General features: G+C 39.0%; 1 protein-coding gene across 8 annotated transcripts in view; it reads right to left on the bottom strand.

Annotated features, from left to right (window-relative positions):
• ZMYND11 (zinc finger MYND-type containing 11) overlaps window positions 1-26,020 on the bottom strand; it is a 166,782-nt gene that overhangs the window by 14,300 nt on the left and 126,462 nt on the right. For 3 of the 8 annotated variants that reach the window (XM_026652010.2, XM_026652009.2, XM_026652011.2), the window contains exons 4-14: window positions 24,619-24,663; window positions 21,629-21,790; window positions 12,817-12,894; window positions 12,258-12,350; window positions 10,535-10,622; window positions 9,213-9,268; window positions 8,273-8,350; window positions 7,595-7,713; window positions 5,244-5,451; window positions 3,666-3,734; window positions 1,730-1,768 (exon numbers count right to left, since the gene is read on the bottom strand). In XM_026652010.2, coding sequence (XP_026507795.1) covers window positions 1,730-1,768; window positions 3,666-3,734; window positions 5,244-5,451; window positions 7,595-7,713; window positions 8,273-8,350; window positions 9,213-9,268; window positions 10,535-10,622; window positions 12,258-12,350; window positions 12,817-12,894; window positions 21,629-21,790; window positions 24,619-24,663 — 1,035 coding nt within the window. The remainder of the gene's footprint in view (window positions 1-1,729; window positions 1,769-3,665; window positions 3,735-5,243; window positions 5,452-7,594; window positions 7,714-8,272; window positions 8,351-9,212; window positions 9,269-10,534; window positions 10,623-12,257; window positions 12,351-12,816; window positions 12,895-21,628; window positions 21,791-24,618; window positions 24,664-26,020) is intronic. The other 5 variants (XM_026652013.2, XM_026652012.2, XM_026652015.2 and 2 more) reach the window with 5 other exon arrangements.

The raw sequence follows: 26,020 nt of genomic DNA, 5'->3' as shown, positions 1-26,020 counted from the left end.
ACAGGGATAGAAGTAGTCTTGGCACATCGGCTGGCAGCTCCCAAGGGGGTTTCTGTGATCCAACCCGTCACACTCCCCATATCTGGGTGGGGTAACAAGCCACCTGTCTCAGTAAAGTTATTTGAACTTTCTTAAACCTTTACCAGTAGGATCAACACCTGCTCATAGAGTGGGGTGTTTCAGGCAAACTATGCCAGGCTGTTAAAAACCTCTCCAAGTACAGCCATAATACTTCCTAGTTTACCCACCCCTGTGTAGGAGATCACTGGCCCCCTTTTGGGTTTGGATATTATTACGGATTATTATTGTATTACTGTAGTTCCTAGGAGAGATCTTTTTAAGGAGGTTTCTTCTATTTGACATCTAATGTCCTCACATCAAGTATAGGACATACTTTGCCTCATATTTCAGCAATAATCATACAAAGAATCGTACACTGTGATACTCATGCATGTTTTAGGACTTTGTATAATTTTGCACTATGAATAAAACTTGAGGGCACTGGCCTAAACTTTGCCCTGTATTTTTCACAGAGTTCTAGAGTAACTCCTCACTTAATGTCATCCTGGTTCACATTGTTTCGTTGTTACATTGCTGATCAATTAGGGAACATGCTCGTTTAAAGTTGCACAATGCTCCCTTATAACGTTGTTTGGCAGCCACCAGCTTTGTCCACTGCTTGCAGGAAGAATAGCCTGTTGGAGCTAGCTGGTGGGGACTTGAAACCAGGGTGGACCGGCAGCCCCCCATCAGCTCCCCGCTCCCCTAATTCCTTGTGCGGCAGCCGCCCAGCAGGCTAGCAATTGCTGGCAGTTCAGCTGTCCCTCCCTCCAGTGCCGTGTGCTGCTCCTGCCCTCTGCCTTGGAGCTGCTCCCGGGAGCCTCCTGCTTGCTGTGCGGTGGGGGGAGGGGGGAAGAGGGGTGCTAAAGTTAGAGCAGGTGGGGGACATGACAAGGCTCAGGATGGTGGGAGCTTGCTAGCAGCAGCTGCTGTCTCAACTTGGTGATCTACTTAAAAAGCAATGTACTTAGAGTGGGGTCAGTGTACTTAAAGGGGCAATGCGCATCTCTCTCTCACACACGGTGTGTGTCTCTGTCTCTCTCTGCCATACTGTCTCCCCTCCCTCCATTCGTGCTGCCTTATGGAGTGTGAGGCTACATTAACAACAATGTGTTAACCCTTGAGGGCTCAGCCGAGTGCTAGTTCATCATTTAGCAGTTAGGCATTCCCTGGGAAATATCCCATCCTCTTCCACCCTCTGACTTCACCACCTCAACCAAGCTTCACAATCATCATTGCTGTGTATAGTATTAAATTGTTTGTTTAAAACTTATACTCTGTGTGTGTGTGTGTGTGTGTATATACACACACACACACAGAGTATAAGTGTGTGTGTGTGTGTGTATATATATATATATATATATATATAAAAATAAATTATAGTCTTTTGTCTGGCGAAAAATTTTTCCCTAGAACCTAACCTCCCCCATTTACATTAATTCTTATGGGGAAATTGGATTCGCTTAACATTTTTTTGCTTAAAGTTGCATTTTTCAGGAACATAACTACAACGTTAAGTGAGGAGTTACTGTGCATTATTTCCTTAAAATGTAGGTGGTCATGGTAATATCCTGCCTTGTTCATTCTAATGATACATTTTAAATATTGCATCAATATATATTTATACAGTTTTTAAATATTATATAAATCATATACAAGAACATCTAACCTTTCTGCCAGTTATGACCACGTTTTTTTTTAAACAATTCTGCAACACAAAAAGCACAACAAAAATGAGCAAGAACAAGTTTTCCATTTCTCAGTGCTGGGCCTGGGTCTCCTCTCACTTAAACTGGTATAAACCAGGAGTAGTTTAATTTAAGTCTGTGGTGTTACATCCATGTAAGGTCGGCATAAGTGAAAGGACAACCAGGCCCATGAGTTCAAATGTCATAAGCACAAGATCTGGGCACATTCAAAGAAAGAAGTAAATCAGTATGCCTAAGCTACAACCTGTGACTGCCCTCCTTTTTCATTTGGAGTTGAGGCCCACTGACACTACATGTCCCAGAATACAATGTTCCAGCTGGTGCCACCTAAACCAGAATGAAGCACTGTATGCTGTAACCTGTAGTTTCTGTGATTCTTCTCCCCATATTAAAGCAAAGGTGGGCTGCTCTCTGTTCAGTTGTGCCCTTTAGATTCAACCTTCAGGCTCCTATCGAGTGGACAAAATTTGGTGACCCACACAATTTTAGGGAGAGATGGTAGTGACCTGTATATTGAGGTTGCCTAACACCTTTCAATATAAAAATATCCTTGGAATCTTCCTTGAGAAACTCTAACATCTTCATTGTTTACAATGGACATTTGAAATTTGACTGGGAGACAGTCTCTAGGCTTGAGAAGTGTCTTTTCTTTGTCCCAAGAAATTCTGTTCAGTTTAGCTGAATTGTAGAGTGTTAGAAATCACCATTTTCTTTCTCCCACTTGCATTTCCACAGGATTATTTTGGCAGGCTGCCAAAATAATAATTGAATGCCCCAATATACTAATGAGCTGGATCCAAACTGCTGCCAAAGCCTTAGCAGCAGGAGCGACAGCAGCATATACTACCCTGGGAACTGCTGGGACCTGTCGGGAAACGGCAGAAACAGAGGACGCCTCCCCATACATACCTAGCACATGGCCCCAGTGATCCATCCCCCACTCTGGAGGCACCACATGGGGCAGGAGCACCTTCATCTCCCAAGGATGGAGAGATAGCCAGGTCAGGCTCCACTGGACCATCCTCTGAACCCAGCAGCCCATCCCTATTCTGGGACAACAGCTTTCTGCTTCTGCCAACTAATGTAGTTAGTTCTGCAACTCAAGTACTCGTAGCAGTCTGTGCTGAAGTGTCAGTGTTTGAACCCTGCTGATGAGGTAAGTTGGGGTGTTTTTACAGTCATACATAACAGTTTTTTTAAATCTATTTCCTTCTTTCAAAAAAAGAACAACTACGAAGTCACATAAAAAACTACATTAAAGGAACATTATTAAGAATGCAAATTAGGAAATGCCAAATTTATGGCTGCCAGTACCACTGCCTTCTTGCGTGTGTCTATTAGGATAATCTTTAACTACATGATCACATACTTTATTTTTTATCTGCCTCCTTCAGTGCATGGTTTGGATGTACAAGCAGGTAGAATTAAGGTTCTATGGGCAACCATAAAACTGGCATTTCCTAACTTTTGAGTCCTTGACTTGGCAACCAAAATAATGTTCTTCTAACAGTTTTAAAAAAAATGTAATATATTATTCAAATTAAACCTAGTTTGCCGTTCCTAAAGAAACTGTTGTCAGTGGGATGTTGATTTACTAGTGATGGAGATTTTAAACTGTAATAATACCATCTGACTATTACTGTTGGCTAAACTTGTGGTAAGAAAAGCTCTTACACAGATACCATGGTGATGAGTGCCAATACAAAACCTTAAGATAAACAGATCTCATTACAGTCTTCAGCAGAGGTCGCCCTGCTGACACTCAAACTTTTAATGATAGTAGCATAAAACAAGTAAAATGTGACAGAAAATAAGGGATGTCTATCATAATTCTGAAAGTGTTTTTCTTTTGGCTGTTTTGCTTAACTGACAGACATACCACGTGAGGGTACTTACTTCCTTTTTGGGTTCCACACTTTGATTACGTCGTCCTTTCTTTGCTCTGGGTTCCTGAGTAACCTTCAGCTGTCAACATTATTAAAAAAAATGTTGAATAATTCCAAATGCTGGGAAACACTAGTTCTCAGCTGCCAACATAAATACCATTCTTTGTAAAATGCATGAGATACCCGGAGTGTGAAAGGCAGCATACAAAGCCAAATACAATTCCAAAATGAGGAGTATGTACAGTCAGATATATTTTCTGAATTAGTGATAATGACCTCATAGCTAATGAGCTGTGGAGTGAGTAGAATCTATGTGTGTGTGTGTGTGTATGTTACTAATTCTCTAATAAACAACAATTATTTATTTCATTTACACTATTTATGCAATTTGTCATTGGTATGCTCAGGCAAACGGGTTCTGCATTCTGGAACAAGACTCTAATCCTGTATCGGGATTCACTGGATTGATAGAAAGATTTTTGTTTTTTTGTTTTTAGGAAAACAAACATTTTTCCGCTTGTTTCTGTACATTAGAAATTCAGGTCCTTTCTAGGCTGGAAAATGCTCTGATTTTGTACCGTGTCATTAAACTTTGGAATGTAGGCCAAGAATTTAGCAAGATTCAAATAGGAATGAGGGGGGATTTGATTTGATAGCTGCTTTCAACTACCTGAAAGGGGGTTCCAAAGAGGATGGATCTAGACTGTTCTCAGTGGTACAGATGACAAAACAAAGAGTAATGATCTCAAGTTGCAGTGGGGGAGGTTTAGGTTGGATATTAGGAAAAACTTTTTCACTAGGAGAGTGGTGAAGCACTGGAATGGGTTACCTAGGGAGGTGGTGGAATCTCTTTCCTTAGAGGTTTTTAAGGTCAGGCTTGACAAAGCCCTGGCTGGGATGATTTAGTTGGGAATTGGTCCTGCTTTGAGCAGGGGGTTGGACTAGATGACCTCCTGAGGTCCCTTCCAACCCTGATAGTCTATGATTCTATGAATTGTACATTTATACCTATAACAAGACTAATCAGAGTTATAATTAATCTCTAGTAATTACAGGCCAGGATGTAGGTAGTATTTAGTATCACATTCTTTCACCTTCCTCTGGAGCATCTGATAACATCAATGTCAAGGACAGGACACTGGAGAAGATGGACTTTGGGTCTGCTCCAGTATGGCAATGTCTATGTTCCTATGTCTGGAGAACTACTGAAATGGTGACATCACAAGAGTCAACAAAATGAAAGCTGAGCAGTTGTGGAGAGAAGAGATTTTCAGTAGGACAATTTAAACTCTTTGTTTTAATTAACACTTATTTAACTTTAAGGACCTTTGCTCATTCAATCAAGGTGTTAAGAGTTCCCAATAAATATCCCTGAGACTTCCCAGAAGTCATCCAGCAAAACCTGGGAAAATGATAACTTTATATTCCTGGTATTTCTAAAGTATTAAAAAAAAAAAAAAAAAAAGTAACCTGCCTTCTAGTCTCATCATAAAGAAGTAAACAGTGCACAACTTAAAACTAACTTTTAAAAATTCCATTGCAGGTCACCTTTCCGTCATTTAATAAATTATAGTAGTTGAGTACTCACCTGCTCATTGCTGGTGGAAGAGATACTGGATTCTGCCTCCTCCTCACCTTTATCTTCATTCTTAGACTTCCAGAATCTCCCATCACGAAGGAAACGCTGGTGCAGTTCCAGTTCATCACATGCTTTTTTCCAGCCCATGCTGCGCTTCACATGCAACCGATGGATATTAACTGTGATATCTTGAATGTTTTCTGAAGGGATCCAGGCCCTTTTAAAGACAATTTAAAGACACAATCAGAAAGCTGAAGGGGAAGAGTGTGTTAATATACATTTAAAAAAAGATTTAGGGTGAGATATTCCAATGAATTTAGTGTTGGGCTAACTGTGCTTCTTCGCACAGGTAGCCCAATGCTCAGTTCTTCTGAAACTCCCCACCTTCAATTCCCATGGCAGTGCTGTATTGGCAGCCCTGGAGACAGAGTCTACGTTTTAAATCTGTATTTAGGCAACTAACTCAAAGTGGCCAGTTTTTCACAGAGGCTGAGCATCAGTAAGACATGGAGAGACCACAACTACGTGTCCACTTTCTATTCCAATTCAGTCCTTAGCCTCTTTGTTGAAATTGTCAAGATGAGTGCCAAATTCATGCCTCTTGTGTTGATGGTTTTTGTGATCTATCTATCTATCTGGAATTGAATCAAGAGCACCAGATCCTTTTGTATAAATCACTAAACAGCCATCGGACAGTAATTACTTTTTGTCAAACTGTCCCTCCAGTGACTTAGAGACCTGAAAGGTTCCTTAGTCTCTACAGCTGAGATTTTCAATGGGGCCTCAGAGAATTAGATGCCCAGGTCCCAATCAAAGTCAATGGGAACTGGCTGCCTAGCTTTTTAGGCCCCTTTGAAAGTCCCAGCCTAAATCATGCCATCAAGGGTACACAGAAATGTAACAAATTATAACTCTTGACATTCTGAAAGGATATAGAAAGGTGCATTAAAGAATATCAGTCATAGCAGTACTAATCTACATATTGACGTGAATATTGTGGTAAGTTAAATACCCAGGGTTAGATCCTCAACTGGTGTAAATATGTATAACTCCACTGAAGACAATGGAGTTATATTGATTTACACCAGCTGAGAATCCAGCTCTTCCTTTTTAAAGTCCATGACTGTAACAAGAGGATGACATTACAGTAGATGGATTTTCCTCTTTACTACAGTATATACTTATGTGTAGAGTTTCATGTGTTTTTCATCGAACTTCTTAGTAAGAGAACACAACACTTGTGTGAAGCTGTGTGAGCCTAGTGCCAAAACTACAAATGAAATGATTCTCTACTTAGGTATGAAGCTTTTACTAAGGTACTTATGATTTCAATATAAGTCATTCCATGATTTAAATGCAAGTAAGAGATCTTATTCATTTATCTTTGCTAGAAAATCTCCTTGTTAAGAAGTCATATAATAAGCACTTGTGGAGAGGCTGGAGACAGTTGTTTTAAGACATAGTCTATTCTAATATTTACTAGATAAATCAAGTGAAAATATACATAGTCCTTGTTAAATTAAAAAGCAACTTAAATAAACACTTCTGAAAAAAACCCCAGCTATAAATGTTTCCAGCCTCCCTCATGATGCACTGAAATGCACGACTTTCTCAGAAACAATGAGCCAAAATGTAAATGTTGCCTCACCTCTACAATCATATACACATTGATGCTGTAAAAGCAGCACTGATGTGCACATTCTGCACAGCAGCAACAGCTACATTAATAGCACTTGAAAAAAACTGGGGGCTGTACTATTCTCTTTTCTTATATAATCTCACAAAGTAGCCATAGCCAAATGTTACCTAAATGAACAAGCCAACTCCCTGAAGCCCATAGGTGAAGGTTCTATGTGAAAGGGATTATTTCATTGAAGTTACAAACTTCTAAAAATTGGGGTCCACCTGGGAGTGTTGGCACAATGCTAACAATAACACCAAAACACTTTGTAATGGGTTACATCCCTAAAATGTAAACTTGTGATGCATCTTGTTGGCTAACAACATGTGCAAAGTTAGCAGTTCAGGCACCTAAAATACATCTCAGTTAATGTATGTCTAGTTTGTGTGCAATGTCTTTATTACGGGCTGCTGTGGAGGTGAAGAGTCATGTGCATAGGAATTAATTTCCTTTTTTACTTTAAACAGTAGAGAATGTCCCTATGGCAATTCTGAAAATGGAATCTTCTATGAATCACTCGGCAGCCTCTGATGTCTTACACTGGACTTTGAACTTTCTGAAATAATGATGACAAAGTTAGGCTGGTGACTAGCTCAGCAATGATTTACAACATGATTGAATGGGGTAAACTTATGTGAGGCATGACTATAACAAGCAGCAGATGGGATTAATAAATTACCTTTGGTGGTGATGCCCAAAAAAGCGAACATCAACCTGATTGTCCTCTTTCTGCATGACTTTGGCTGGCCAAAACCCAAACCCTTTCATTTTGGCCCAAACCAACTCATGATTAGGTATCTGGAAAAAAAAAAGTGTTTTCTTTATTATTGGGTTTGAAGTATTACATTCACTCATCCCACAAATATTAAGTTTAGTGTAACACCGTGCTAGTATCTTAAGAACACGGTTGCTTTTTATGTCTAGTGCTCTTTTTCATTCTTATCTTCCTATAATACACAGTATTTCTATGCTAGCCATACTGCTTGGATCAAAGACACTAAGAAAGACAAATTCTGAAAAGTGTGTAACAATCTACTGTACACAGAAATCCTAAGCACGTCAAAAATTATATTAGTCTTCATAGCTTTATACAGAAACAGCTTTAATTCCTGTAAACTCCTTATTTCTAACGCAACTGCCCGATAACCAAGTTTATTAGCCATATTGTTATTGCTTTGGATTTCAGTTAATGTTTTTACTTGTGTAAAATATCAGAGGTGCAGAGACTAAACAGTACATTTGAAAAAAGCTTATTCTGCTTATTTGAAGCAGAATAGTCAAGAAATGAATAACTCCAGGACTGAAAGTATTTATTTTTAAAAAAGCAAGTAAATAAAAATCTGTGTCAGAAACATACACAAGGGTAGCAGAACCAATTGTCGGGACGTGCATTTGACAAATAGAAACAGTTCTTGCAAAGCTGCAGTTCATCCAGCTGAAAAACAAAAACAAGTAAATCAGCCCATGGGACACTCTCTTTGTGACAGTGCTATTAACTCTTAAGTCGTAAGATTTTTAAGGCCAAATGTTCAGCCCTGCCTGCTAATTTTGTGGAATCAATTCAATTTTGTGCAATCAGTTATATTCATAAAAATAGAGGCAAGTTGAGAGTGGCAGAAATGTTGGCCTTAACATAGAAACATTTTTTCTTTTTTACAAAAATAATGCTAATGGAACTTTGATTTATTTTTAAAGATTATACACTGCATAAGGACAATTTGCATATTTAAAGTACACTCTGAAAGCACTGAAATTAGTTGACTATGAAGGCTGAGCAAACTGGCAGCTGACCCAAACACCACTTTCCTGTCCCCTTCAATTTTTCAATTGTCCATCTTGGAAATCAGTCAGAATTTGGCTTTGGGTTTGAATTAAATCAGATAAGACTGACCATTACTGGTCTAAATATGTGTTTATATATTATTTAGAAACTAAAACTTTACTCCTGATTTCTCCTTTCCATTGACTAATCATGTTCTCTGAATTATGAAGAACTGTAGTTCAGTGAGCAAAGGAATATGATAATAAATTGCAATAAAGCTGTTCTGTGTGTGTGAGAGAGATATAAAACCCTTGCCATGCAGAACAAAAGGAAAAGGAATTAGGAATTCACTGTGAAAAAGTTTAATTTGGGAAAGTTAATAATAAATATTCCCCATTATTTCCTTGCTTTTAGGGGCAACTTAGAAGAAGAAAGAAATCATCATTTTAGAAACTGATAGGACACTATTTTAAAACCAAATTGTTTCATCTGTACCAAATCATCTCTTTCATCTCATTTAATAGATACTACTTACCTCATGGCATGTGTCTTTGTAAAGCATCCTAGCTATATCAGCTTGTTCACTGTCCGCTGTAAATTAAAATTAAACACCATCAATAACCACAATATGAGAACATTGCTCAAAGATTTGCAATCGCCATCATGATGCCTTTCATGCTATAAATATATGCCTTAAAAAAACCTCATTCAGTATCTTAGCTAACATTTCTCCTATTAAATTTCCAACCATCAACTCTTTTCTGCCTCACCATCCCCATCATGTCCATCTATGTATATAAATATTACTGGGGACTTTTAAACTAGGTAATATGTTAAGTAAGCATCTTTAGAAGTGGACTGAGGGATGGGCCACCATTAACTATCTAGATGTCCCACTTTCTTTTTTAAACATGAATGTCCCAGCCCACATGCTGCAATTGTTCTAAAACACCACTCTTTGTTACGACATCCTTATAGAAACACAACTGTCTCTTAGCGGATTACAGCATGCAGTTTATATGGGTCAATTCTAGAAGCTGCCCCTTGTTGTGCCTTTACTTCCAATTATGTATCTCACTGCATCAAATATTCTCTCAACACATTTTGACTTTTCCATGACTACAAACTAGATGCCTGTATTAAACACAATACTTAATTCCCTGAGAATTCTTAGGCCCAGATCCTCAAAGGTATTTAGGCTCCTAACTTCCTTTGAAATCAGTGGGAGTTAGGTGCCTTTGCAAACCTGGGACGTAACTCTTAGAACCCAATGGATCAGCAAATATATCCTCAGTAAATTGTACCAAGGACAAGTATACTTGCCCTGACACTGCACCTGGCTTGTGACCTGTTCTGGAGCAATTCTTTCTTAACTTCTTCAAAAGAAGTCCATCCATAGCTATGGCCATTTGAAGACTATCCATTCTGTAAATGGCCAGAGACTAAACAGGTAGTCAGCACTGCTCTCCCTGGCGATATTCTTAGCAACTGGCCAGCTATTCAGCATGGAGCTGCACTGGGGTCCCAATTCTCAGACTCTACTGTTTCCCCTTACAGCTTCCTAGGCTGAAGCAGGAATAGATTGGTAAGGGGGTAGAGGTGCTCCCATTGGGAAGGCCAGCTGCAAAGAAGGTGGTACCAGGTATAGGGGAAGTGAGGAAGGGTGGGCACCACTGTAGAAATGAGTACTAACACAGCCTGCTCTGCTAATAGCCACAGACTCTCAAGGTGGCCTCACCCTCTCTTAATTAGCTGGTCCCCAAGTCTCATCCAAAGTGGTCAGTTTCCTAAGAGTAAAGACACAGATCTATTTCCTGAATCAAATTAATGAGAAAAATATTAAATGTAATACTCTACCTCCATAGAAAATCACCGTGTTGTGTAGAAGCAGCTGAGCATCTGCTTTGAACTCCTCATAACTCCTGTATTTTCCTTCATTTACTTTCTACACAAAGCAAAATATAGAACTATGAAAACTACTGGTGGAGTGACTTGTTCGTATTATGCACACAAGCTCATACAATAATATGTATTAGGCAGACAAGGTGAGTTATTGACATTGCTATGGCTCACAGATGTACTTATAACACTTCCAGGATTAGTACTGCACCTACCTGTCCATACCTCAGTAGGTGCAGTACTTGTCCAGTTCTTGGGTGCTTTAAAATTAACTTAATTAAAGAGGGGAATTTTTCTCAGTTATAACAAGTAAATCTCGAATCTGGAGTAATCCCATTCACTCCCATGGTGTGTAACAGAATAGACTATAGCCCACAGCATTTGCTCAAAGATTTGCTCCCTGTGGGACAGTGCTTTGCATCTTAGTTTCAATCCAGCATTTCATCTTAGTTTCAATTCAGGGTTGAGCACCCATATACTTTTCTAAGGGCCTCATGTTGCAGCCACCATTTTCTCAAAGGATTAACTTTCAAAGCCCATAACTTTAAACCATAACAGAGGTTTGCATTGAGTCACACAGTGCATTTTTCTAGCCCTGCCCAAGCTGAGCATGCTATGGCTTTCTCCACTCTAGTAAAACATTCTTATCTGTGCTACTGTCAGTTGCACTGCCTTGGTGATAGCACCTATGAGAATTCTAGCGTAGACAATGTTCTGTCAATTTCTGGCATTTTTGCCAGGGTCAACCAAACCTGCTCTGAGCAAATCTAGATCACATGGTGCTAAAACGCCCAAACTTTCTACTCTGGCAACTTCCACGTCTGGAGGAGTGCAACTGGTGGTAGTTTCACGAAAAAATGTTAGTGCAGACCTGGCTTGTGCATGTGTGACTTCATGTTTCAAGCAACACTGAATTCTATTTTATAATATTGAAAATCAAGAACCCCTACATCTACAATTAAAAAAAACAACAACAATAAATAGCACAACATATCATATCATTCAATATTCAGTAAGGTATTAATCTTTATAAGGGAAGCCCCCAACTCCTTTGATTTAATAAGTCACGGACTGAATCACCTTACAGAGAAAGGATTATATATTAACTAGTATTTTAATTTTTGAAGACATTAACATAAAAGGTGGTTCAAGTCATTCCTGCTTTTTGTGATCAACCAAAATGTTTGGCATTTTATGAATCATCATGATGTTTGGAAAGCAGATGTCTATAACTGCTTTAACAAGAAAAAAATGGAATATTTGGTCAAACATGTTCTTATGGGTTGTTTCATTAGCCATTTTACTTATTGGCCAGATTTTCAAACTTAGATGCCTAACTTTAGGCACCTAAATCCATCTTTAGGCATCTAAATAAATAGCCTGATTTTTCGGAGGTGCCAAACACCTATATCTCCCATTAAAATCAATGGGAACTGAGGGTGCTCTGTGCCTCGGGAAATCAGGCACATTTTTAGGTGCTGATATAAGGATTTGGGTGCCTAGCTTTAGTCACCCAAGTTTGAAATGTTTGGCTATTATGCTTATGACAGAAGCCATAGCAGAAACGACCATGGAAAGAGCTAAACAACAAGGATTTGTACTTTGGTTCATAAAATTTTGGCTTCACTTTTAAAGACAGAACAAAATTTCACATAAGAAATCAGAAAGTATGTGACTGTACCTCTTGTATAGTAGGAACATCGACAGCTGAGTGCACCAGCCTCCTATACATTGGGTGCTTGTTGTCCTTCCCCTTCTTGTTTAGATCGATAGCCTGAAAGGACCAAGAGACAGTATGTGAAAAAGAATTATTTCACTTTATATTAATTTAAGTACTTCATATAAGGAACAGGGAGCCATATAATCGCATGCAGAGGTGGAGAAAGGGAAAGAAGTGTTTCACCTTGATTTTGTGTCTCTGTAAAATCTGAAAAGTCTCCATTCCACTGGAAGTGTGGGCACCTTGCATAGGCTATTCCAGCCAGAAATATGAATAATCTGTATACTGGGCCATGGGCTGTACATGTTGAAACACATAAACCATTTCATAGGAGGATGTGTAAAGGAATGGCTCTTTGTGTTCCCTGCTCCCATGCACACTTATGCATGCGGTGACCATAATATGCCCCTAATTGAATACAACATATTTAAAAAGGGGACATTAGAAACATCTCCCAACTCTCTACTACCCTCTCTATGCAAACCACTGCCGTGGAAAAGTGTCATTCTTTCAGACTCACCCGCTCCTTCATACGAGAGACAATGAATCGCAGGTATGTGCTCATCTCTTGCTTGCTTGTGTTTTTCTTCTTAATACTCTGTTTAAAAAAAAAAAAAAACCCAGTCAACTATTTTTTAAAAATCTGACTTAAAAAAACCACACCAGCAACCCTCTGTATTACAAAGATTTTTAAAAAGGTACATTTGCCTCAGATTAAATCATACAATTAGTTAAGGAAAATCTCTTCTTCAAAATTGGTAATGCTAATGCACAAGAGTAACAGTCAAAGCAACGTGGTGATAAATGAATTATGTACTTTGCTGAGGACTTCAGAAGAATTATGTGCTTTACTTCTATTTAGTGTGTTCTTAATGCCTCGTTAAATGCTCTCACTCAAAAAAGTGCAGAATTACGTTGTCTTAATAAAATGAAGTAATGAAGAAAGGCTAGGATCAGCATAAAATTAAAATGTATTATTTAATGGTCAACTTATCAGCAAGGTATTAGTATCTACCGCAGGGGTTCTCAAACTGGGGTTGGGACCCCTCAGGGGGTCATGAGGTTATTCATGAGGTGGGGGGGTCACAAGCTGTCAGCTCCACCCCAAACCCCACCTTTCCTCCAGCATTTATAATCGTGTTTTTAATTTATAAGGTGGGGAGGGGTCACACTCAGAGGCTTGCTATGTGAAAGGGGTCACCAGTACAAAAGTTTGAGAACCACTGATCCACCAAAAGGCAGGAAAAAAGTTGGGGGGGGAAAAAAAAAAAGCCCGTACCAGCTGCAAATGATATGCTTACTAGGAAAGCAGAAACCGTTTAGCATGAATTAAAGTAGAGTATTGCCACTCCAGCTATGAGTAAAGTGATAGCTCCCCTTTGCTCTTTTCCCTGCCTCCTGTAGGTCTTCCACATTTAAAGTAGAGTTCTGTGCTGAAAAGAGACTGTAAAAGCAGCAATGTGGGGTTCCATGTTTATGATCACTCAGTGATTTCCATATGATCACTTCACAAGCAAAAAGGATTTTTTTGGTTTTGTTTTTCCCTACCTCCCAGTCTTGAATACTCAGCCTGGTGACTGTGTGTTAGGTTGAGTTCTTACCTTCTCATGCATTTCATTGTCACCACTATGAAGATTTTACAGACTAAATTAGGCTCAGAGTTACATCTCTGTAACCTCCAGGTCTTCAAATTATGACTTCGGTGACACCTGTGCAAAGCATGGTCTTTAATAAGGTTTGCAAAGGTGCAACTGACTGGAACTTAGCAAATAATACTCTTTGTGATGCACAAAAAGGAATAGAATCCAATTCATGCCATCTTAGCTAGGCTGGCTCTGCAAAAGCTAATGGGTAAAAATGTATAAAATCTGATTTCTCTCACTGGACTATTAAGGGATGCCTCTGAATACACCAAGGGAGCAGATCTGTTGAGTATAGAGGTACCATTTTTACATATTTACTTTTTATAATTACACTTTGAAGGCCCTTGCATTTTAAGGTTAAAAAATGGATAGTATTTGATTGAGTCTCATTTTGCCTTTACTCCTTCTGAAATGTATTGTCAGCCAACTATAGGCTTTTCTGTTACGACAAGTGCATAACCTGCTCGTCTCAGGACTTATACAATGTCCATTATATCTTTCTTAAAATGAAGGGACCTAAGTTGGCTACAGTAGTCCAGCATGCAAACCATTGTTTAACCAGATGGATATCCTTAGAGAATTGGGCTCACATCTTTATAATACACCTCTACCCCGATATAACGCGACCCGATATAACACGAATTCGGATATAATGCGGTAAAGCAGTGCTCCAGGGGGGCGGGGCTGCGCACTCTGGCAGATCAAAGCAAGTTCGATATAACGCGGTTTCACCTATAACGCGGTAAGATTTTGTGGCTCCCAAGGACAGCGTTATATCGGGGTAGAGGTGTACATCTCAGCAGCCTAAATACTATAGTTTTAATTGCTACTACATACTAAACATACATCTTTATTGTGATATCCATATCAACACTTAAGCCTTTTTCCTCACACAACGCTGCAAACATGAAATGAAATCCACCACTGTGCAGAGGGCCAGCCCAAAGCTAGTCTAGCACTCATGTCATACCTAAGCCCTATGTTCAGGGCTTAAGTGGTCTTTTTCTAGCCTCTGTATGGAGGTGAATTTCATCTTTAGAGCTCAACTGCATTGATTTTGTCAATGTGCATTACCTTACATATCTCCATGTTCAATTTTACCTGCTATGAGACTACCCAATCTGTTTAAATCCATCTCAACTGCTATGTCTCTAAAACATAACAGTTCTACTCCATGGAAACCTAAATGAGCATTAAAAGATAATTGTGAACTAGCTGCTGTCATTTTAAGGTTTTAAATAAGCAACAGAGTGCAATGTGTGTGCTTCTAATGACACAGCATTTGAATAGACTGAAACTCATTAGGATACAATAAAATTCACTTGCCTAGCCCAGTCTCTCTCTCTATATCCCTTTCTAACATAGTCTTGAATTCATCATCTGCAGAAAATGTCCCCCAATTAATATGAATATTTTTTCTGCATTGGTCTGCAGGACAGATTTGTAAAGAGAATATATAAGATAAATGGGTTGCAGTCTGATACCTAAGGCTTTAATAAAAGACAGATATCTGGCTTTGCTGTTAATCACAAGTGGAGATGAAAATTACAGTACCATAATTAATTAGCCAGTTTGGCCAGGATCTGTCCACTTCTCCCCAATTCTCTACACTGGTTTATTTTAGGAAAAATCTTATTTGCAGTTTTGACATCTAAAATTCATTACTTTTGAGATTTTAAGTAATGAAAGCCAAGGAGCCAGCAAAATGGCTTTTTACTGTTTATTTAGTCTCCTGGCTGTACAACTTTCAATCACCTCTTTAATAAACTAAATTATTATCAAGAGTTTTCTTTTACTTTTCCACAAAGATTTGCCCTTCGTCAGATATTTGTTGCTCATGCTCAGTTTGGAAGTCATGTTGGGAAAATGTGTCACTGAAAGTCTTCCTATCATTTAAAAAAGCCATTACATATTCTTATGGTAACATGCAAAATTAGTACTTCTAAATACTAAAAATATTATTAGAGTAGTCCAACTCAAGCTACTTAAAGCAAGAGGATGGATAATGTTAGATCTGGGGCCTGATTCTCAGTCATACTGAAACTCAATTACATTGCTCTGGCAGTGCAAAGGAATAGGAGTAAATTATAATCACATCCACTTTAAAGACCCTTTCACATAGACAGCACAGTATAAAGGGGTCTCAGTGTAAATGAGAATCAGACCGGCGCTCTTTTAATCTCTCATTTTTTGGGGTGAGAAAACAGTATGAATTTGTGAACTTTTGAAGTCAGAAGAACCAGGCAGAGTACAGTGAGGCAGTACACTCTATAAGCCTTCCCACACCTCTGCTAGTGCAACCCTTTCCTGCCTGGCAACAGCCCTTCTGTTTCAGTATCAAGCTTCTCAAGAGCAGATTATCATGGCCTGATCCAACTCCCACTTGAAGTCCAGGGGGAATCCCTACACTGGTTTCATTTGGAGCTGGATCAGGCCCTCAGTCGTGCCAATTTATCAAGTTATTTTGCTGCCATGCCACCTTGCCTTGTGATCCCATCAGACTGTAAAGAGTTGGCTTTGTTAGTGTGTATGTATATAGTGCATATATATGTATGTGGGAAGAATCTAGTATAGGAGTTCTCATGCAGAAGATGCACGTGCTTTGGGAGCTAAGGGACCAAGGTTCTAGCCTGGCTCCTTGCTTGTGTCTCCATGATTTATAAGTCACTTTTAAACATAGGACTTGAGTGTTTCGAAAATGCTGCTCTTTAATCTGTGAATCAGTTTATATTTGGAAAATGCTTTGGGACCATTTGGAGTGAAAATTTAAGATCTGTTGTGAGTATGGCACACATGGCAGTGGGCTGGGAGTCAGGGCTCCTGAGATCTCTTTCCAGCTCTGTCACTGATTTGGCAAGTCCCTTAACTCTGTATTATACTTAAGGCTGAGAGTTTGCCATGGAGGTCACGAATTCCGTGACTTCTGCAGCAGCTGGCGTGGCTGGTGCGGGGGCTGCCCGAGGAGCTCAGGCAGCCCCTGGGCCAGCTGCACTGGCCGCTGCTGGGGCAGTCTCAGGCCACTGCCCTCCTCCCTGCCCCCAGCAGCAGCAGGAGTTTGGGTGTGTGGGGGAGGGGGCTCAGGGCTAGGGCGCAGGAGGGGATAAGGGCTCTGAGCGGCGCTTACCTTGGGGGGGGGGGGTCCCCAGAAGCGGCGACATGTCCCTCCCGCTCAGCTCCTAGCTGTGTACGCTGTCTCCGCCTGCAGGCACCACCCCTGCAGCTCCCATTAGCCGTGGTTCCCAGCCAATGGGAGCTGCGGAGCCGGAGCTTGGGGCAGGGGCAGTGCGCGGAGCTAGGATCTGAGGGAGAGACATGTCGCTGCTTCCAGGGAGCCACAAGGAGCTGAATAGGGACCCTGCCCTTACATAGAGAATGCCTTCCATACCCCGTGAGCCAGGTAGTTACCTTTTAAACGCATGAAAACTCTTCTCTTCCACGATGCCCACAATAAATGAAACAATAATATTCTCCATTTTGGCTCTTCATCTCTTATTTTATATTAAACAAAATAATCTTGAGTGACCACAAATCAAACCTGAGTAACTGAATCATTGTACTGCTGTAACCATCATCCTTTCATGCCTCTAACCTTCTGTACTGTACTCCCTCCACTCAACATACTATGTCTATGGGTAGATTGTTAACAATGAGGACACTATCTTTCTATATATTCCATGAACTGCTTCACACTACTGAGCACTAGAATATATAGAATATAGATCACCCTAGTATCTTAACCTCTCTGTGCTCATTACCCTGTATAAAGATGCTTACCTACTTCACTGAGCTGCTGCAAGTCATAATTGTTTGAAAGCTCTTGGATGAAAGATACAAACTATAATGATGAGCTGAACAAGAAGGATCTAGATGAAGCCAAATCTCGCCCCAGGGTAGGTGTGTGGGTGTGAAAATGGGACATGTTACTTACTGCCTTGAACCATCCCTGCCTTTCCATCTTCTTTTTGTTTCTTAAGAAAATCTTAAAAGGACATGATCACAGTTGGTAACACTCAAAAGCTGACCTGTTTTTATTTCTATTTATGAAGTCCATGTAAGTCTTTGCATGCATCAATTTTTCCAAAACAAATGATTCAGTACTTTTTCTGGTATTATTATTATTTTTAGTTCCCCTAATAGGTGCCAAACTAACAGCAGTGGAAAATGAAATTCTTCCTTTTATCCACCCAACAGGAAGCAACACCACTGCAATCTTCCCATATCCCCCACTGACTCACCATTCTGCTTTTACCATGTCCTGGAGGGACCATTTTGATACAGGTGAAAGGCTGTCTGATCTTCACATCCATTTGATAGGTAATAACAGAGAAACCAGCTATCTACCAGAAACTGGGCTGAGAGCACTAACATAAAGCAATGATTAGTCAGCAGTCCGTGACAATTTCCAGTCACTACCAACCTGGACTGTATTTGAACCTATGCCTGACTCTGTACCCTCTTACCAATGCTGAAAGCTATGCAGTATTACCCCAAATATTCATATTGGTCTTTTAAAAACAAAAGGGCCAGAAGCTCAGCACTCAATGGAAAGAAAACAAATTTCAGAGCCAAGCTTCCAAGGAACTGTAATAAACATTGTGGAATGAAAAATATTTTAAAATTATGAAAAATCCTTGATAGTGTCCTTTGTAAAATGTTTCTGGAGCAAGCAGGTGGGCAAAATAAAGCTGCATTGGGTGACTGAAGTATCAAACCCAGCAACTGTGTGATGAACAGTCCAAAGACTGGGCAGCATTACATGGGAAACCTTTTAATAAGAATGAAGTGTTCTTAGATTATTTATCCAATATATTCTGTTTCAAAACACACTTTCCCTTCTCCTTTCTAAAGAGCTGTGAGAGCCTTGGATGTGAAAGATTCTGTGCAATGGCATTAGAGTGAAATATTATTAGACATGCATATTTTTTGTCCCAGCTAATATTTTTCTTGAATTTACTGCTGACAATGCAAAGTAAATCCTTCTGCCCTTTCACAAGATAGGTAAGCTCTGTTATGTCCTTTTGACATGAGCCAGGGTACTCTAAACTATTATGATTTTGAGGATGCGCTCTCTCTCTGTCTCTTTTAAAATAAAAGTAGAATAGAGTCACCTGCTGGAGATGGCCATAAAATACAGAACAGCTCCCAAACCTGTGGCCAGGTGTGTGGGACTGGATAGCAATTCAATCTCCCTCTTGCCTTCAGAGTCTGGGGAGGACCCACTAGTCCACTGCTGCAGAATTGAGGTGGGTGGAAAGCAAGTCTGGTTAAGCAGAAAGCAAGCAAGCAAGTAGTGCTGTTGAGGGGGGGAAGTGGTATTCATACTACAAAATGGAAGTCTTTTGGGAAAGAGGTTGATAGTCACCTGTGGCCAGTGAGTGAGCTGCAAGGTCTCAGGGTCAGAAAATGAATGAATCACAAAGGCCAATAAATGTGTTCTAAAGAAGATAAAAAATGGACCAGTAGGCACAAGTGCACATCACTCATGGAAGAGAGGATGAGTTTCAAAATATTTTCTTCGAGGTAAATGTTTGTTTAAATCATCAGCATAAACTAATGGAATTCAAGATTCCAGGATTAAAGTAAAATGTATCTCAAAACTGGCTGCCCCATCTATTTGTATACATTGGATAGTGAACCAGATCCTCTGATGCAACAGTGGTCATATCACAGCAGATGAGAGGGGGAAGAAAATGGCTGTAAGTCATCTTTGTACTCTCCTGGTCCCCAGTTGTAACTTAAAACAACTTCAGTCTGGAGCAGAGTTTGGGATTTTGTCTAGTATATCTAATTTTAACTTCATCTGTGAGTTATGTGTGTGTGTGTTTGTTATGTGCATCAATAGTGATTTAAAAGATCTATTTAAAAATTCCAAGGATTGTAGAATTGCTTTGGGTTGCATTCCCGAGTGGTGAAATTAAATGCTAAGTAATGCATAATATATTGTCCTCTACAGGCAAATGCCACACAAGTGCCATTTTTGGGATACACCTGTATGTTCATATGGAAAGTATAAACATGCTTTTATTTTTTATTACTCTTACTCATCTTTCCCTCCCGCTTCCTTTCTTTCCATTTCACTCCCTTATTTGTGCTGACTTAGTTACCTTACACTTCCAGAAGCCTGCAGCTCTCAGTCTGCCCTGACTCAATGAATCAGAAAGTCTTGCTTTTTACAATTAGCATCTGGATGATTGTCAAGTCACAAGTAAGAGAAATGTGCTTGACTTTTAAAAGAAGCAACCCTAATAACTATGTGGCCTCCAACAGCTTCTCTGCAGCATAAAGAGAGTGGGCACCCACATCCCTGGCAGCAGAGACCATCTCAGGGTTGGCTCACTGTACAAGATCTGGTTCCAAACATACATCTAGGGAATCTAATCTTGCTTTCAGCATCCCACTGCCACAGAGCAAATAGTAATGTTGAATGCTTTCTGCACCAGTAGTTCCTCTTTTAAGAATTCAGACGTAGTTTTCCCTCCACTTAATTAAGGCTCAGAATGTGCCCTTTGCCCCACTCCTTGAGCGTATGCAGGAATACTAACAGTAAGGGGATGCAATTGGCTAATTCAAGGCCAGGTGCCAACGAACAATAGCATGGCTTGGCTGTTTAGTTTTGCCTAATGGCATGTAGACAACATCCCTGCCCATTCCTGTAGTGCACTCTCCTCCCACCATGCTCAAAAGGACAAAACCTTGAAAAGAAAAGTAATATGTAGAGGCTGTGGGTGAAATCCTGGCTCTACTGAAGCCAATGGGAACACTCTCCCTGACTTCAATAGGGCCAGGATTTCATCCCATATTTTTGAAAGCTGCCCTAGTATGCCTCTGATTTTTATAATGTATAATTTTATTCCAATAAAGTAAAAGCCTTAATAACATGATCATTAAACTGCAAACATTCACATTATGGTTCAGAAAAATACACTATATTTAAAATGACTATCAATAAAATAAATAGCATCTTGAACAGTATTTTATATGCTCATTTCCATAATAAACTGAATCACACATTACACTCATACATACACACTTTTCTACATACACTCCAAACACAGTATACTGTAGGCATTCATATAAGGTTAATGGGGAAAAATAGAATTATGAAATCTACCTAAATACCTACCTGACTATTTCATTTGGTCTTTCCCAAAAGATATAGTTTTCATTTCCATTCCCTCTTCCCACAGATCATTTATCAACAATAGCAGAAGCTACCTCAGGATCTGATAGAAGTGGACAGGGTGCAATTCAAAATATTTAATGGGCACAAAAGGGGTAGTATCGAAGATATAGAAGTTTTGTCTAAATACAGAGAAACCTTCCTATAAGGAGTTTCTAGGAAGTGTATGGATTATATACTTCACAGCAAGATGCTTACACAGAATGAATTTACTTCTTAGTGCTGAAAACCACATTAGCATTCAGAAATACCAGAAAAGCTTATAGTGAGGAAGCATTATATTTGTCTGTTTAAGTGTTATACAAACTTCCTTCAAAGGATCTTCAAAAAAGTAGTCATCTATATGCACAGTATTTTGGAATCTTTGTACAGGTACACTATGTATGTATCATTGTTTCGATAGGCAATACTTAATCCATTAACCTGGCCAGACCATCTGTGCCACCTTAATGAAACTATTAATGAATATCAACCCTCTAATCAGCACATTAAAGCTCATAGGTACTCACCCTGCAAACTGGGCACTGCCAGTGACTACTGCTGTCTCTAAGCCTGAACTCATCAGACAAACACTTGGAATGATACACACGAAAACACAGGTCACATATCAACACCTCTCCAGGCAAATGGCATTCAAAACAATACCAGTCATGATTTTCTGTTTCCCAGTCCTACAAAAAATACAAAATAATTTGGTATGATATTGTCATTATCTGCAGCAACTAAGAACAAAATTGATACTTCTTAAAGTCCAGCAGCAGTTAGACATTATAAACATTTAAAGAAGTGTACTGTACCTCATTTGTGTTTAAAAACCAGGAATAAAAACCTACATACTAAAAGAACTTCATTAATGTAACACGCTATTCTTAAACATAATATGAATACTAGCCTTTATTTCTTTTAATGTCTGGTTAGTAACACAAACCCAAATATGAGCTATGTCCCAAACTATACATTAAAAATCTCCATAATAAAAATATTTTTTTTGGTTCTAGTATGATATAACCCAGTAACCTTTTTTTTAATATACTTAATTGTTAGACTACCCAACAAACATTTGTGCTTAACAAATTGCAGATCAGTGTTCTCTTTTCCCTTTCCAAAGATGTGGTGTATTTTCTAACATAAATTACTGAAGTGTGGTGCCTAACAGTCTTCTACACTATTAGAAATGACAAGTTTTCAGTTCTAAAGTGTGAATTACAAAGCATAAATAAAATGATGAACCTATTAGTTAAATAAAAATTTCTGACGAGCCATCCCCATAAAATTCAGAAAGAAAAAAGTTTTATCTGCAGTGCTGGACATTACTAGGATTATTCCTGGAGTACTGCCTGGAAGACAAAAATGTGATTCTACTGATACACAGATTTGTTTTGATACATTTTTCCTTGAAAATGTAGCCTCAACTGCCAAATTCTGACCTCTGATACATGTGTGTAATCCTCACTGACGTCAATGAGAGGAGCATGCATGTGACTGGAGCCAGAATTTAGCCCCAGGAGTCTACAATACTAAAATAGACAGAATTTCTAGTGGTCCCCATTAAATGTTTACATTTGCCAATGTTATCTGAAATGCATAGTTTCCCCTATACTTAGAACAGAAAATAACTTCCAAAGCTCAGATATCACTCTGATTCCTTTCAATGGCAAACACTGCACTTTTCAATTGATTTTCATTTCTTTGAAAGAATTACTCTGACCAAATGATTTTTACCCTCATCTTGTGGAGGTGGTGCTAGTATTGCCCATCAACTGTTGGAAAAGATGTTCTCACCACATCTAGTCCGACCAAGGCTGATCCAGAGTCCTGAGAATCCTCACTTCATTTCTCCATGCCTGGGAACTACTGTCACTTTATTCCTTGCATGTGAGTGACCTCCTCCAACACAGCATCTCCACTGTTGCTGAGTAGGAGATGTTTATACAGCAAGTGGCAGTTATTGCCTTGTCCCTGAAGAATTACTGTATTGTCTCCATGACCCACCTGAGTAGAAAACACCTTGGACGCAATGGTGATCCCAAACCCAGGTCTCCTACACCCCAGAACACATAGTATTAATGCCAAAATAACAGGACAGTAGTTTTTTTAACCTTCATCAAATTCTCTTTGAACTCAGAACCTTGGGGATGAAAATATTAATATGTTGCCCATATCTGTAGCTCAGGATGTAATAAGACTTTTGTCTTTTTTACTCACTGGATCTAATTTTCAAAATTTGTGGACCTCAGCTCTGATAAATTAGCTTTTGTTATGATGTCTACACACAGTACACTCACTATACCAAGCCCCTCCCAGCAAAGTACAATAGCAATATACTTCAGAGTATTTGATTTGCTACTACACTAACAAAGAGATATCTAAATGAAACAACAATTTGGGTACATTTTCCATTTCCTATAATACTATTCCTCTTTATGTAACTTTGCAAAACTTCATCCATAGCAAGAAGGCCAGCTAAGGAAGAGAGAGAATTAGCTTTTGATCAAAGATTTTCCTAAATAAAAATCAAGATGACTCAAGTCCATTTGCTGTGGCTACTGATGGGAAGGTACTTTACCACAGGATTAGGTAGTTCACAATATTGAAAGAACTAAATACTTTAGTATATTCCAGATGTGCCATTTATGTGGAAATATACTGCCAGTTGAATGCAAGGTTTTATGACCATGGTCAAATACACTTGCTGGGAAGAAAAAGGATATGGCCAAGCCAAAAATCATGTATGACCTTAAATAAAACAGCGGCAGACCGTTGAATTCCCACTGCAGGGTTTTTAAAACAAATCTCTCTGTACTTTTCGTCCTTTTTTAGAAGGTATTTTCAGTTAATTGAAGTACATAAGGTGCATGTATTTATAAAATAAAACTCATTTTTATGCACAGTATTCATTATTTTAAAAACAAATAAATAAAAGGCAAAATATCCCTTGTGAAAAATACACTATTGGCTTCAACAGTCAAGTTACACAAATAAATTCTCCTCTAACAGCAGTGAAACCTCATTTTCTTCAGTTGGTTTGTATGGCAGTAAATGGAAGCAGATTCTGGCCCCCAACATATTTCCCTTGCAGGAAACTAGAGTTATTTAAATAAAGTCTGACGGCCTATGTTCTTGTCACAACAGGTACAAGTTCTTAAAATAGAGCCAAGAACAAACATAGCTAAGTCTGCATTTACAAAGTTTACCACCAGGTGTCATCACCCACTACGAAAATGACTGATTAAAGGGCCACCATTGCAAGTATACATCCTGAAGTTTAACACGTGAGTAACCACTTCCAGTGCCACAGAGAAAAATAAATGAAACGATAAGTACACAGTTTTGGCTAAACTCAGATCTGGAAGTGATAAGGATGATGATGGTGTGATAAATAAAATAACTCTAAAAATAAGATGCAGTAATCTAAACTATCCTAATGAAAGAGAAATGTAGCAGAAAATAACAGAAAATATAACAGAATTTAAGACCACATAGTGCAAAAGTTGTTCACCTTGTTTTTTGCTGTTGTCCGGGAGAAAGGCTGCATACTGTAGGCCTTTCAAAATAAAAAAACAAAACATCTTGGTATCTATACTGTAATCCATCTTATAATCAGGATATATACAGTCTAGAAGTAATTCAAACATGGTGATGGGGAAATCATATAGTCGCTTCTACCATCTGTTTGCATACATTTCCTCCTATAAATTTTGCATACTACCTTATCTACTAGCATTTTTATCACATTTTAGTGTGCTACCAAAAACTGTCCCATGCACTTACACTACTTTAGGGGGGAAAAAAACAAAAAACAGAAAACAAAACAAAACATAAAAACCCCAAACCCAGCAGCATGTAAACTCTGACATCTCCAAAAATGTTAGAGGAACTAAAATGAGCACTCAGATATGAAAACCAAATGGGCATGGGGAAAAACATGGCTGTCACATCATATAATTTACTGTACTGGTGTCAATTCTTTGGCAAATTAGGGAAATGCCTTATTTACTGTGTATTATCAGCAGTTGTACTGTCGCTTTACAAATAACATTCATAGTCCTTTTGATCTGCTTATGAAATACAAGATGATACAAATTCATGGGGGCCATTTGGAATGAACCAGGACTCCACTGCAAGTACACAATTTGCCAATATATTTTTTTCTTATGAGTAGGAAGGGAAACCTCCTGGGTCACTGCACTAACAGCAAAAGGGAATCCCCATCCAGCAGCTGCCCCACTGCTCAAGTTCACTAGTTTACTGGCACCCAGTGACTGGCCACAGCCCCCAAGAGGGAGCTGATTTGGCAGTAAAGTTACATAGCTTAGATATAACATAACATAAGCTCATTTTATTCAGCTGTTCCTTGACTTGTAGATGCATGCATTAGGAGGATAGCAAATGTGTACATTGCAGGCTGTATTTAACAGGCAAAGATTATATTATGCTATGCAGAATTGGATGGGATGGTGTGGTATTCTGTTACTCTCTTGCATTGATATTTTATATTAAAATCAATTGAATTCTACATCATAAAGGTGACTTTGCACTGAAGTCAACAGGACTTGAGTGTGCTCAGCACCTTGAAGGGAGGCAATCTCAGCAACATGCAGAATTTGGCACAAGGGACAACCAACGGGTAGATTCACTTTCATGTGTTCTGTCTTCCATAGGTTTTGGTGTCTTTCTTAATGCAAATACCTAAATTTACACCTGCACCCCAGAAAAATAACACGGGACAAAAAATGTCAGGCTATCCAGAACATTTGACATTTTAAATATAGATAAACTCAAGGGAACAGAGTGAGTCAGCATGCCTTAGCCTTTTCTATTGAATAAAGTATATATTTGTTGTCATGGTGAGAATAAATTTCAGTGTATGAAGAAAATGTTCATTATAAGGCAAATGTACA

This window comes from Terrapene carolina, unplaced genomic scaffold, assembly GCF_002925995.2.
Source record: "Terrapene carolina triunguis isolate 2854851 unplaced genomic scaffold, T_m_triunguis-2.0 Scaffold111, whole genome shotgun sequence".
Taxonomy (NCBI): Eukaryota; Metazoa; Chordata; order Testudines; family Emydidae; genus Terrapene; species Terrapene triunguis.
This window is presented reverse-complemented; position numbering and strand designations above follow the sequence as displayed.